Source organism: Akebia trifoliata, chromosome 3, assembly GCF_017979445.1.
Source record: "Akebia trifoliata isolate Shusen 1 chromosome 3, ASM1797944v1, whole genome shotgun sequence".
Classification (NCBI taxonomy): Eukaryota; Viridiplantae; Streptophyta; class Magnoliopsida; order Ranunculales; family Lardizabalaceae; genus Akebia; species Akebia trifoliata.
Window position 1 is genome coordinate 48,644,899 of NC_141377.1, and position 14,324 is coordinate 48,659,222.

At 34.2% G+C, this 14,324-nt stretch overlaps 2 protein-coding genes across 2 annotated transcripts; one reads left to right on the top strand and one right to left on the bottom strand.

Annotated features, from left to right (window-relative positions):
• Positions 1 to 1,352: 1,352 nt before the first annotated feature.
• On the bottom strand, positions 1,353 to 3,359 carry PER64 (Peroxidase superfamily protein). Its single transcript, XM_086436215.1, has 4 exons — positions 3,110 to 3,359; positions 2,667 to 2,855; positions 2,025 to 2,187; positions 1,353 to 1,936 (listed from the first exon to the last, which is right to left on the bottom strand). The coding sequence occupies exons 1-4, from the start codon at positions 3,308 to 3,310 to the stop codon at positions 1,542 to 1,544; spliced, it is 948 nt and encodes a 315-aa protein (XP_086292341.1). The 5' UTR covers positions 3,311 to 3,359; the 3' UTR covers positions 1,353 to 1,541.
• A 6,017-nt stretch (positions 3,360 to 9,376) lies between these two features.
• Positions 9,377 to 13,699, top strand: LOC147407573 (SNARE-like superfamily protein). The gene is made up of 6 exons (XM_086436216.1): positions 9,377 to 9,531; positions 9,646 to 9,742; positions 12,866 to 12,944; positions 13,104 to 13,185; positions 13,443 to 13,596; positions 13,645 to 13,699. The coding sequence occupies exons 1-5, from the start codon at positions 9,499 to 9,501 to the stop codon at positions 13,581 to 13,583; spliced, it is 432 nt and encodes a 143-aa protein (XP_086292342.1). The 5' UTR covers positions 9,377 to 9,498; the 3' UTR covers positions 13,584 to 13,596; positions 13,645 to 13,699.
• Positions 13,700 to 14,324: the final 625 nt, after the last annotated feature.

The following is a 14,324-nucleotide window of genomic DNA, read 5'->3' on the forward strand; positions in this document are numbered from 1 at the left end:
GTATCCTAATGAAAACGATCTATGATTTTGTGCCCTTGCCACATCAGCCTTGTCCCTAACCGTGTGCATTTGTCACGACTCTTATTTTTAAACCAAAATCTTGTGTTTTGAGAAGGTATAAAACTAACCTTTAATCTGAACCGTCGGTCCAATCATTGTCATGGAAAAAGTATATCACAGAAATTTAATGATCGATGCTTATATTAATAAAGAGTAGACCAAACGTGCAAATTGTCACATTGTGAATCTCGAGAAACTCCCAATGTTCTAGACTAGATATAAGGGCAACGTGAGAGGGCAACTCATTTGATTCCTCCTGTCCTTCCAATACTTCGACTAAAAATCTTTGTGAAGCAAAGAAAAGGATGCTTTCTTGACCCGCAGTAGACTCATTAGTCTTTCCTTTGTCGGAAGACTAAGAAGGCTTTTATCTTCAATTGTAAGCTTAGTTGACGTTGAACCCAATGGGCATAAGTTTATTTTTAAATACAATTTTCCATATAAGTTCGTTCATTATTTTTGACACTGCCTAACTTTTCTTAGAAATTTTTTTCCGCATATATATAGGGAAATGTTTGGCACCCTAGAGTAAATTGCATTTTCTTGAAAAACCATTTTTTCCATAAAAAGCGAAAACTTACCTTATACATACTTTTCAAAATAGAGAAAATAAAGACATGTATCATGAAATTTTGCTCCTATGAGATCGACCCTTCATTTGCTCCAAAATATGATCATTTTGATCTTGACCATATGCTTAGTTCAAAAAGACATGATAGGAGATTCTATACATCCTTGGATAGCCCCCACCTTCGAGATTTCATATAATAGAACAAAACAAGATAAAAGATGATTCTTATATATAATTGGCATGAGAAACAATGACAACAAACAAGAAATACAAATCAAAATAAAGAGGGCACAACACATGTTTAATTTCTCAATATTACTTTCTCATAGAAATTCTAAAATGATTTCACTATGAATTTATAATTCATAGAAAGATGAAATTTCCCTTTAGGTAAAGTCATGAAACTGTAAAAATTAAAAATAAAATAAAATCCCACAACTCACGTCTTGTGTACAACCATTCTGACCCTATCGAACCTTCAACAGAATACAAGGCACAAACTTAATACATCTGATATTTTTTTCTTTTAAAGGATCAAATTGTGCTTCCTTATCTAGTGGAGGACAAAGCAGAGTCAGTAGAAGACATGGCTCAACCACTTCAATTATTTAATTGATCAGCATAAGCTGCTTCACCTATCTATCAAAATCCCAAATGTTAAGGTGGGTGACATGAATTATTTGTCGTCGTTCAATTATATCTTTGTAAAATAAAAATAAAATTTAGTTAAGTAAAAATGATTATTTCTATTAATTGATCAAGCCAAGCTACTAAGCCCAAATACATTATCACGCCGCTTCCGCGGTTAACATTAAAAGTAACTCTTACCAACAAAACAAAGATAACCCATTTGATGGATTACCTCTTTAACTCACATAAGTATCAAATAAACAAAAACTTGAAGACCACTTCATCTAACCACTTTGCAATCCAACCTCACCTCTTGTCCACCATTGAGGCTACTCATCTTGATCATGGACTTCACAAATGCATCATTGAAGGCTTCTTTAGAGGAAGCAAACTTAGAGACCAACCCTTTGGTTTTTGGAGTAGTGAGTAGAGATTGGTCTGAAGAGAAAAGAGTCTTCCCTTGGAGGAGTAGCTTGAAGTAAGTATTATCGAAAGTAGTCGAAGAAGGATCCATATTAGCGCCTGCATTCTTCATTTTGTTATGTAGGGGACAGACACTCTTCAAACTTGCTGCGAAGGCTGGGTGAATAGTTGGGTCGATGTCATGGGTGGAATTGAAGTTGTGGATTCTGCTTTGGAAGGATGAACAATGGGCGAATCCAAGGGTGTGTCCTCCTACAATTTGGTCATTTTAAAAAATTAAGCTCCCTTTGGAGAATTTTTACTTCTTTAATGATATGGGCCTATAGGGTATGGTAGTTACCTGAGAGAGCTACTAAATCTTCCATGGAGAGACCCCTTTGAGAGAAGCTTTGTTGCAACTGAGATATGGTAAAGGTAGGAGCTGGTAATGATCTGGTTTCACTAGCCTTTGAAACTCTTCCATCCTTTCTTCCTTTGGGCACCTCCCAAGTTGGACCTCCAGCCTATAAAGTACAGAATGAATTTGAATTGTGGAGGTTGTTAGCTCTTTATTAAGACATTAGATGTTAGCACATCCAATATATATTTCAAAATTTTTTTTTTTTGGTTATAATTTTTACATGCTATAAGACTAATTAAAAATCCAAACAAATGGGTTTGATTTTCGGATGAGTCGAAGACATGATCAGTGGAATCCGATTCAGACTCAACTTGTTCAAATTTTATACTCTTATGTATAACACTAATATCGTTCTCAGTGGACCAGGCCAGGTCGAAGGACTCCCTGACTGGTCCTCGTAAGGGCTGGGCTTGGGAAACAATTCTTACACATATCTCAATATAAGTCCCTTCAAGGGCCCATTAAAAGCCCAATAAGTAAAATATTGTGGAGAGTTAAATGTAAACTCATCTTTTGAGTAAGCCCAGCCCATAATTAATAGCCTTATAAAAGAAGACCTATCATGTCAAGAATTTAACTTACAAGAACTACTGCATCTCTTGCAGCTAGAGCCAAGATATCTGCACATGAGACTACGCCAGGACACAAAGCTTCTACTTCTTTTTTCGCAGCGTCGATGACATAAAATGCATGCAAAGATAGGTTAGCTGGTCCATCCTTTTCTGCCGTGTTCTTCCCTACTGACTTCAGCAGTACCGACCCATCGCAACCCTTGTGAAAAAGGAAAAAAGAATAATAATAATTATTATGATTTAAAGATTATGATTTCAAATCATCAAACGAATTTTATCTTCACATTTGATCAAATTACCTTTATTTTTCGTTAAAAGATAAATATTTAATATTCAAAATATTAATGTATGGATGCCTTTTTTCACTAAAAAATAAAATGATTACGAACGTTATTGAAAAAGAAAAAGTAAAATATTGAAGGACGTCAATATCTATAAGAGAGAGAGAGAGACCCTAATGAAACAGTCATGAAAATGCATCCTAAGGAGTGCTGCAGGCACTGTCTTGTCGGACTTCGCTGCCTTATTGACAGCATCGGTGATGACTGCCTCAGCTTGTGGGCATGTTTGGTCGTAGTAATTTAAGCTCAGTGAATGTCCCAAAGTAGAAAATGAGAGAATGAGAACGCAAAACAGTGCAAGAATGGCTGCCATGGTGGTTTCTATATATCTTGTATTTAATTTTCTCTGTGTGGAATCTAAAGAAAGATAAGAGTATTTATAGACGACAAGAGAGAGAGAAAGAGAGATGAGGTTCTAATAGTAGATTTGGTGAGTAAGAATAGTGATAATTAATGGAGTGGTGTTGTTGAAGCATCCTCGTTAGACGACAACTAATGTCACATTTGTTTCTGCGCTTGAAAGCAATTCTTTAACTAGACCACCAATAATATTAGCTATCAGACAAACTACTTAATCCTCTATTTGTTACAGAAAATATAATCAAATAATCCCTCTTTTGAATATAAGATAAGATTAATAAAATAATTAAGTTGGTCCTTGCAAGGTGTAGCTGCTACCCTTATTTTACCAAATCTGATTTTGAATTTTGAAAGGCTTCCTCAATTGGACGTCTCTAACCTCGAACCAAGTTTGAGACTATCCATCAAATATACAATTGAAATGGGAAGAAAAACATAAATTTTTTTAGACATCCATATTATTTTCTTAGGGATCAGTACAAACAATTTTACTAGGGATCCATTTTATTGTGAATCCCAAGGGTCTTATATCAGCCGTCCATTTGATGGAGAACCTTAAATGCTGTTCATGGGTTTGTGAGTTCCTTCTCAATTTATGTGCTAAGAGAAGAGGGGATCATGTACACCAGGAGTTGAGTACCTTTATCGATATTGACGTATCTATTTTTGCCATATGGCACACTATTTCGGGTGATGCACTAATGTTTGGCCTACCCTTGGTGACCTACACTACAATAAACGGGAATGTATCTTTTTGAATGTATATTCAGGTGTGTTATATCCCAATTAGACCCCATGAACCTCTTATATTCATAGTTCTTCCCTTCTCCATCAGATGGATTTTTTGGAGTAGTTAGTTAATTAGCATTTCTAGTAAAAGTTATGATAATTTGACGCTCATTTTTTGTACGCTTCATCCACAGAATCATACAAAATCATAAATATATGTCTTTGTGTATCTCGAAACAATGGATCTACAATCCTGTGAAAGGAGCGCACAAAAAGGAGCATCAACTTATCATGATTCTTCTAATAATTACCATAGTATTCAAAAGAATTTCATCATGGACTATATGAAAATAAACTTAGATGATAGAATATGTATAATTTAACAAGTTCACAAGAGATTAACATGACAAGAAGGGAGGAGGAATATGCTAGCATTACCCTACTTCTAGAATACGCAATCTTCATAATCAAACTAATAACCCAAAAATTCGGGGTTAGGAAAAAAACTTCATCCACTTCGATTCCATCTAAAGTCATGTTTTATTAATTCAAATCACTATTTCAAATTTCAACTTCTTTTTAATTTAAAAACTTTCAATTTGTGAATTTCTTCTAATTGAGACCTAGTCATAGTTCTCATGCATGGAAGAATTAATCTTGGTTTAATTTTTTACATTAACCCTACTAGTAAATTATAAAGAAATAAATTAATAAATAAAAAAGCTTGGGAGAATATTATTTGGTGGTTAAGGTTGAACCAACTAAGCCGTTAGTGATGTCCGAAGCTTGTCCTTTAAGTTTCCAACTTTTTAAAGGGGTAAGTGGAACAGCTAACAATATGATGTGATGGGTTTTATCATACAGGGTGATGACTTGGAGTAGGAGTTGGGCCCAACAACCGTGTCGTGACATTCTTTGCGTGCATGGGTCATTGGAATAAAGTTGCACAAGCTAGTGATGTAGATAAGCACGTTGACCCATCTAACCTATAACAATCCAACGTACTCGATAAATAATTCATTTTGATTTAAATTGTTTGTATGTTTGAAAATTTGTTGCTAACTAGTCCAACTATGAATTATACTCAACTTAGGAATTGTTTAGAAGATGAAATTACAAAGAGTTGAGAGTATGGAGAGTTGAGAACAAATTCAATTTTTTTTCTTTTTTTGTTGTTGTCCCTTGAATTGGAGTTTGATACCCCCCTAGCTAGGAATATTGATCAACACGGGATGGCCAATGTCGCATATTACATGATCGCCTTGGGCAACCTGAGCACAATCAGCTTGATGCGGCCTATGTAGCCTAAGCATGATAAGCCTAGGGTATTTCGGCTCAGCCAATGTGGGAGTTGTCGACAGGTTGGGGCTCCATGTGCTAGCTCGAGGGAGATGCATGGCTTGGGCTTGTTGAAATTGGGAAGCAAGGTGTAGATTGAGTTAGATAAGCAAAGTAAATCCGGATTTGTCAGTGCGAGCTACAATTTCATTAAATTTCAAGGATGGGGTTTTACTGTTATTGTCTGGACCGCAAATCACCGATGTTAATTGAGCCTAAGAATCTATTTGATCTTGGTCTATCTAAAGGCTGGGCCAGGTCAAATAAAACTTTACCCGTGTGTAATCAATTCTCCACCATGTCCACATTTTAGTTAAATTCTTTGTACTTATCTCCGCCCACAACTTAGTTGCAATTGCTTTTCCTTTCATTAGCGTTATGAGTTGACTTACCATGCTTTTAAAACTCATCCGAGTCATTTTGGTATCAGCTAGCAACGAGACGAATGGACAAACTATTAGGGTTTGGCAGTATCTCACGAGACGAACGATATGTATCGGACTAGATATTGAAAATCTCATCCGAGATTTTTGAGATAGGTAAAAAAAAAATTATCTTCCTCCTCTAAATCAAGATGAAATCATAAAGAGTTTGCTTTATCTTCCTCCAAAACAAGCAATCTCTCTTTTTCTCCCATCCATAGAAATTCTTATTTTAAAATAAATTTAGAAAATTTTCAGATTTTTTAAATGGTTTCAAATCATGATCTATACATGACCTCCAATTAACTCCAATACAATTATGATCAATGTCGTTACGTATATTAGTAAGAAATATTTAATGTGATTTTAACAATACTTAGAACTCATATTTTAAAGGTTTATGATGAATTCGGTAATTTTAGTAGCATCTTACTTTTTTCGATTATCACATCTTATAATTGTCATAATCTCCGATATTTAAGAGAGTTGCTATTGGTGCCCTGACTTTTACTTGTTACACCCCAATTTCTGAAATTATTCTTCACCCCCCAATTAAGGATTAAAACAAACTCTTCAAACATTTCATAGGTTTAGCCCAAATTATAATCTCAACAATATAACAGTCAATTAAACAATTTCAATAATTGTTAACAATTATAATTAGGCTCATATAAAATCCTAAACCCAAAAATATAAAAATTTACAAACAAACAAAAAAACAAAAAACAAGAGAGCTTCTATTGATCCCCCAACTTTAACATATTCTCAACCATTCTTTTATTTTCTTTGTTTTTAATTGGAGTGTAATAAGTAAAAGTTGGGGTGCCAAGAGCAGCTCCTATATTTAATTACCTACATTGATTTCAAGAGTATTATTAAAGATTATAGAATCTAAAAGTCAAGATAAGGAATTGATCCGGATATGTCCTAGACGAAGGGTGGCCTTCATGTGCCCCCCAATATTTCCTCCACAAATAATGATAATTTAAGCCCCAATGTCTAAACTTCAAACCTTAAAAAAAAAAAAAAAAAACTGAGTAGTCCATGGCACTTATTTTTCTTTCAATTTAGTCGTTGACTTTTGCGGGTAATCAAAATAGTCCATTTGGTAAATACCTCTTTTCAAAATAGTCCTTGAACTTTACTCTAGACATTTCTCACGATTGAAATGTCAAAATTGCCTTAATCATTCAAATTCATAATTTCCGTAAAAAAGAAATTGGATTTCCAACATCTTGATTGAGTTTTGAAAACTCAATTCCGATGAAAAGGATTTTAGAAGGGAAAAAAAAAAGTTATTTTCAAGTATTTTAAAGATGTGTGTAAAAAACTATGGGTTTTTAATTGTTTTGCTTCCTTTTTTGGATGAAAATTAATCAAAGATGATTCTTTATTTGGTTTGAAATCATCTACACAAGTCATTATGTCAAGTTTTAAGTCGATCTTTCCATGTATTTTAGTTCGAAAAAATTGAAAAAACGAAAACAGGTGGGCTTTATAGCATCGAGGTCAATCATTTTTATTTTTGAATTTAATATTTTTATTGTCGAGGTCAACCTTTTTTTTTTTTTAATTAATGTCGAACTCATTAATAACTAAAATTGGTGACCTCGACGATAAATAAAACTAGCAAGATACAATTTTTTTTATTTAAATGTCTACCTTAGGCAATAAAAATATTGAACTCACTAAAAATTGTCAACCCCAACGCTATAAAATCGACCATTTTTTTGTTTTTTTTTTAGTTTTTCTAACTAAAATATCTGGAAAGATAGACTTAAAACTTAACATAATGACTTGTGTAGATGATTTCAAATCAAAAGAACCATCCTTTATCAATTTTCATACAAAAAGAAAGTAAAACAATTGAAAAAACTCTAATTTTTTACATACATTTTAAAAATGTTTGAAAATGACTTCTTCTTTATTCTCAAATCCTTTATTGGAATGAAGTCTCCAAAACTCGATCGAAATGTCAGAAATACAATTTTTTTAAACGAAAATAGTGAGTTTAAATGGTTAGAACAATTTTGACATTTCAATCGTGAGAAATGTCTAAAGTGGGATTCATGAACAGTTTTGAAAAGAGAGATTTATTAAATGGACTATTTTGATAACCCATAAAAATCAAGCACTAAATTGAAAGAAAAATTAGGTGATGTTTGTTAAACTGAAAAAAATAAGTGCTGAATAGCATTAAGCGCTGAAACTTATAAGCGTTGAATTTAAGTGCTGAAAAAGTTGTTTGTTTAGATGCTGGATCATGTTTGTTACACATTGCTGATACTGGTAAATTGTCTTTGTTACCCTTACAATCATATTATACATTGTTTGCATGTTTCAAATGCTTATTTATTATCAAACACAATAAAATATATTATTTCTTATAAAATTAAAATACAATTTATTTTTAAATAATAAATAATACTCAAATCTTCAATTTATAAATAATAATTTCTATTTATAAAAGCCCACAAATTTCAAATTAAAAATAATAATGTCATACAAGTCACCAAAATTTGAAATCAACTTTAAAAGAACTTAATTTTGGATGACTAATTTTTGATGGAAATGAAGGATGTATAATTATAAAATCACCCTATGAATTAATAAGGGCAACCCACACTATAGCCACTTTTTGTTTTGTTTTATATGGGTTAAAGTTTTTGGAATGAGCAAATTTTTAGTGAGGATGGTCTATATGGTCTAGAGATCATCCTCACTAAAAATCAGTCTATTTTGAAACTTCTAACTCGTCAAAAATAGTTTTTTTTTTTTTTTTTAAAGGGGGACAATTTACGGTTCTTAAACTTGTTTTGATAGGGTTAGAAGTTTCAAGATGTGCTGATTTTTGATTTTTTGTGATGATGATCTCCTCATTGTAGAGATCATCCTCACCAAAAATCAACTCATTCCAAAACTTTTAACCCATATAAGACAAAACAATTTAGTTATGGTGTGGGTTTATTAATTTGTGGGGTGTTTATATACTTATCCATGGGATATAAGAAGTAATATCCTTTTAAGAATAAGGGCATACTTGTCCATGCTAAAAAAAAAAACAAAGGCCATACTTGTCCGTATTGAAAAAAGCAAAGTGCTTACTGCTTCAGCACTTTTTTTCAGCATCAAAATAGTGCTGAATTTTTTTCACTTATTTTCAGCAATAAGCATTGAAAATATAGAGTAAACAAACGCGCTATTTTGACAAAAGTGCTGAATTTAATTTTTTTCAGCAATAAGCGCTGAAAAATAGCGCAAACAAACACCGCCCAAGTGCTAGTGGCTATTAAGTAATTTTTCCTAAAAAGTCTAAATCTAAGCCCAACCCAAATAAAAACTCACCTTTGACCAAGCTCAATTGACCCAAAATTGTTATACATGAGATAATTTATAGGTAAACGGGTCGGGCCACCCGTGAGTCTAGCCCCCAAGATTAAACCCAACCCTAAACATGAATCGGGTCTAACCTAACCCAGCCCAGCTCAAATACTGAATAGTCATAGTAAATTACTATATAGTAGTCAAACCACAATGGATCAAACCGAATCAAATAAGAACCCGACCCATTAACAGCCCTAGTTCTTGAGATGCGACTCTGAGTTGCAAATTCTCAACAACTGCAGTGGCCAGTGACGCCAAAGAGGAGAAGATGATCGTATGCGTAGCCGTGGTCGGCCATCAGGTGCGCTCTTCCCATTCGCCCCCATTCTTTGTTTTTTTTTTGGAGACTTGAGAGAGAATTGACCAATTTTATGAATCTGACGTGTCACCGTGTCTCTCTCCTCTCTACGAGCAGAACAATCCTCTGTATTTGCAGAGCTTCACGGAGGCAGATGATGCCCTAAAGCTTCATCACATCGTGCACTGCTCCTTGGACGTCATTGATGAGAGAGGTAATTCCCATTTGTATTTCAATTTTGTTTTAGATCCTTTTTTGTTTGTTTAATTTTGATTTCAATCGATTATGGAATCAGATTTGAGTTTTCATGTGTATTTTCTGTCGATTTTTCCTATTCAGACCCCTAACTTCGCTTAATTTAAGGAAATATATTTTATTTTCTATGAATTTCTGTTTAGCAAACTTTATTTTCTTTCCTGATTTGTTGACGTTAGTTTGATTATTTTGCTTAAGTTCAGAAATTTTGATAGCCAACCAATGCAGGCATTGATCCGAAATCTTGGGTTTAGTTTGCAAAAAAATTGATTTTGGGAAAGCCTACAATCATGTAAATCGGGTGTTTCTCAAATGATTGTTGGATTGTATGGGATTCATAATTAGTTTGATTAGGTGGATCGTCAAATTTGTGCCAAATACCATATTTCTTAATTTGGATTAATGGTAGAGGTCCAGAGGCTTAAGGCAAAGGCGCAAAGCTAAGCTACATCCTTAGACACGTACAAATGAAACTCTCCTGAGTCCGAGCCACAGATCTGCCACACACATTTTGCAGACAACACATTGTTTTTTGTGGGTTCCTCTCCCCTGCCCAGTTTAGGTTCCTTGGAGGACTATTAATATGCTTCGGGTTGGTTTCATGGTTGGTAATTAATTTGTCCAAAAGTAAGGTGCCCAGAGATACAATCCATAATCTGAATGTTATGGTGTCTGTTTTGGAGGTGATTTTCCTACTAAGTACCTTAGTGACCGCCTGGCGTAGGGCATAAGGAATCAGTCTAGGATTCGATCATTGAAAGGACTCATTCGAGACTAGGAGGTTGGAAAACAAGGCATTTTATTTTAGCTGAGAAAAGTAAGTTTACTCTAATGAAATAGTACATTAGAAATGAATACATTCAGTAAAATGTTGGAGTAGCTCCGATTGGTGATATACATTAAGAGAAAGTTGGCTGAGAGGATTTGGGCATGCTTAAACCTATAGGTAGTTTGAGACAAGTTTCCTTTGCAGTGGATACCTGAATGCCAAGTATGGCTCGTAATAATCTATCTTCCGGGGCATACGACGATTCTTTCGCCATCTGAGGCGTTAATTTACCTACTAAAATATCACCCGTTTCGACCCAAGATCCCAGCATTACAATTCCATTTCTGTCTAAATTGCGGAGTAAATGGGCTTCTAAATGCGGTATTTCGTTCGTGATTCTTTCAGGGCCTTGACTTGTCACATGAGTCTGAATTTCATATTTCCGTATGTGAAAAGAAGTATAAATAAGGCCAATTATGGCCCCAATTAGAAGAAATGTAGAACAAGATTATTGTAGCCAATCCCAAATGTTCAGGATAAGGTTTGGTCGTTGTTGCTGCTTTTTATTTTTTTATTTTAAGAAAATAAAAGAAAAGAGGTTGGTAAGATGTGGTATTTGATTAATATTATCTTATGGGTCCTTGTTGAGTTAGCAATACAGTGTTTTGATGCTCTATTTTTCCACTCATTTGTTGTTAGATTTTCAATTTGTAGCTAACCCCAAAATGTATCTTATGGGGGCCTTGTTGGGTTTGCAGCACTCATTGTTTAATGCTCGTCTATGTTGAATCTACTTTTGCTTTGAATGTTTCTCTTTTGCTTCAGTTTTATGTAAATTTATACTCATCAGAAAAAAAAGGTAAAAAAAAATATGCTAAGATTTATTTGATTAATAGTATCGTATGAGGCCTTGTTGTGTAGCTGCACATTTGATTAATAGTATCGTATGAGGCCTTGTTGTGTAGCTGCACATTCTTTTTATGCTCTATTTTTCCACTCAACCACTCCTTTAGATTTCGGATTTGTAGCTACCCTCAAACAGTATTGTATGGGGGCCTTGATGAGCTTGCAACACTGTTAATTCTCATCTAGGTTGAATCTATGTTTCCTTTGAATGTTAATCTATTGCCTTGGTTTTATTTAAACTTATACTTACAAAAAATTGTTTAGAAAAAAAACATTGCTAAGATGTAATCTTTGATTTATAGTATCGTATGGAACCTTGTTGAGTTAGCATCACATTATTTTAATGATCTATTTTCCACTTCCTGATTGTTAGATTTTAGATGGGTCATTTGTAGTTAATGTCAAATAGTATCTTATAAGGTGGGCTTGTTGTGTTTGTAACACTTGTTTAAATTTAATGCTCTTATGCAATGCATCTTGATTGTTAGGCTACAGATAATCAGGTATAGTTAACCTCAAACTTGATTTAGAGGAATTTGCAGAATCCCTTCCATGGGAAGGCCACATGCTTTCCTTTTTCCTATGTTATCTGGGATTGAACCTGTGAGGTGTTTACCTGCTCATTATCTCAATGTCATCCATTGGGCCAAGTGCTAGACAGTCTCCATGGAGAGTTGCTGTGTCCATGACACGTGCCTCGAGAATTAGTCGGATGTTCTAACAGACCTGTATACCTCAGTTCCAAAAAATAGAGAGTTGCAGTGTCCTTGTGGTGGCCTTTTTGGACTTCTCTTTTGATTGGGTGCAATCAAGTATATCCACAATGAGGCCAAATACCCTTTATGATAGCCACATTTGAGGCTTTGGTGATCATTTATGTGCTATCCCAAATTTGGGGCTTAGACCCATAGCTCAGTTGGTTTGACACATTGCAAAGCAGCTTTGAGGTCGTGGGTTCAAGTTCTACTTACCCATCAAAACAAAAAAAAAGGTTCACTCCTGTGGTAGCATTGGTATGTGCTGTCCTGGTTCGTATGCTTAGTCTTGGGCTCAGAGTTTTTTCCTGAATTTTAGGCTTGTCTTTGCCCGGGATCAAAATCCCACCTTCGCACTTTAAGTCTGTTAATCGTGGACTTCTTAAAATTTATTTGGGATAGCTTCTGAAATACAGGTTCACCTTTATTTTACATTCTTATGTCTGTTGCATTGATTAAGGTGTTCTTGTTTATGAATCCAGTCTATTATTTTTCTAGTTGGTTCTACATGTTCTTCTTCTCTATAGTAATAAATATCGGTTCAGAATTAGTTATTCTAACTTATGATTAAGATCTTAATATAATTGGACACATTGAGATATGACATAAACCAATGTAACTAATTTGTTTATTTTTCATTCTACATGTTCAGTGAACAATCCGAAAAAAACTGGCCCAACGTTGAATGAGACATTTCTTGGTCTTCTTTATCCAACTGAGAATTACAAAGTGTAAGTTCATGCGAGTGGTTTTCCTTTTTATTTTTGGATTTGTTAGCCTGACAATGTTAAATGGGGCTTAGACTTTCTATTTCAAGAATCCTTTTCTTATGCTTTGCCTGTAATTATAATTTTTTTTCTTTAATCTCATTGCAGTATACTCTAATGCAGGTATGGATATTTGACTAACACTAAAGTGAAATTTATTTTGGTCACAACTGACCTAGATGTCAGGGATGCAGATGTGAGAAACGTAAGTATATTAGTATGCAAAAGTGATATTTTCCATTCCATCTCATCTCATGTAGAAAACATAATATTGATCGTGCTTTTTCATAATTTCACGGTCCTCTTTGATGTATTGATGAGGTAAGATTTAGAGAGATGCCCTTAAAAGATTGGAGAATGGTTGTTCATTCTCATATGTGTTGTAAATTACAAACAAACACAATTTAAGATATGACCTGACTCATTCTTGTTCATCATTTTTGGTTTAAACTACACGAGTAGTTTTTCAGGAGATTCCACTCAGCGTACGTGGATGCAGTTTCAAACCCTTTTCACGTGCCAGGGAAGAAAATAACCTCCAAAACTTTTGCTGAAAGAGTCAGTACCATTGTTAAATCTTTTGGGTTGAGTGCAGCTGTGTAAAAATATTTATTACCTATGTAAGACATATACCTTGATCAACCTGGTGAAGCTTATTTATTACCTATGTAAGACATATACCTTGATCAACCTGGTGAAGCTTATTTGTTTTAACATCATTTCTCCTGATCAATTGGTGATTAAGCTCGAGCAATTTCATACTATCAAGAAGACATTTGAACAGCCCTTTCAAGAATCAAGAACCATAAATTGTATTTCCAGACAAGAGTTAAAACAAGTGATCATGTCTATCACTCTCTCTACTTTGTTTCTAATGAATTTTACTCCTTTTGTACTAATTTTTTTGGCCACCAAATTTGTAAGTATTTGCATCTCACAACAGCAGAATTGGAATGCAGAAGTGTCACTCTGATCCCACAAATGACGATGAGTTAAGAATCAAGTTCTCCTGAAAATCAAGAGGGTTCTAATGTGCACTGAAGACTGGTTTATATTAGTGAGACATTTGACATCTCCTCTCAATTAACCATTGTTAACAAGAGTTTTAATCTAATTAAATTTAGAGATACTTTCAACTTTGTATGAGCGACATAAGTTTTAAGAAAGTACTATTCAATGCCCCCACAAACCACACGTGGGGATGGCCAACATGACTGGTCATATAAAAATAAATGGTTCCATCAAGATAATCTTAGTTAACAGAAGTTGAAAGTTAAACGAACCAGAGTTTAATGCAAGTTCCTTCTAAGTAAGAAAATTATGCGAGCCACTCCCACACAAAAT

Bases quoted from the DNA above. Each gene is read 5' to 3' on its own strand.
- PER64 (XM_086436215.1), bottom strand. From the start codon at position 3,310: ATGGCAGCCATTCTTGCACTGTTTTGCGTTCTCATTCTCTCATTTTCT. The intron at 2,188-2,666 runs GTAAGTTAAATT...TGTACTTTATAG, and splicing joins CAAGAGATGCAGTAGTTCTT to GCTGGAGGTCCAACTTGGGA. The intron at 1,937-2,024 runs GTAACTACCATA...ACCAAATTGTAG, and splicing joins AGATTTAGTAGCTCTCTCAG to GAGGACACACCCTTGGATTC.
- LOC147407573 (XM_086436216.1), top strand. From the start codon at position 9,499: ATGATCGTATGCGTAGCCGTGGTCGGCCATCAG. The intron at 9,532-9,645 runs GTGCGCTCTTCC...CTCTACGAGCAG, and splicing joins TAGCCGTGGTCGGCCATCAG to AACAATCCTCTGTATTTGCA. The intron at 12,945-13,103 runs GTAAGTTCATGC...ACTCTAATGCAG, and splicing joins CCAACTGAGAATTACAAAGT to GTATGGATATTTGACTAACA.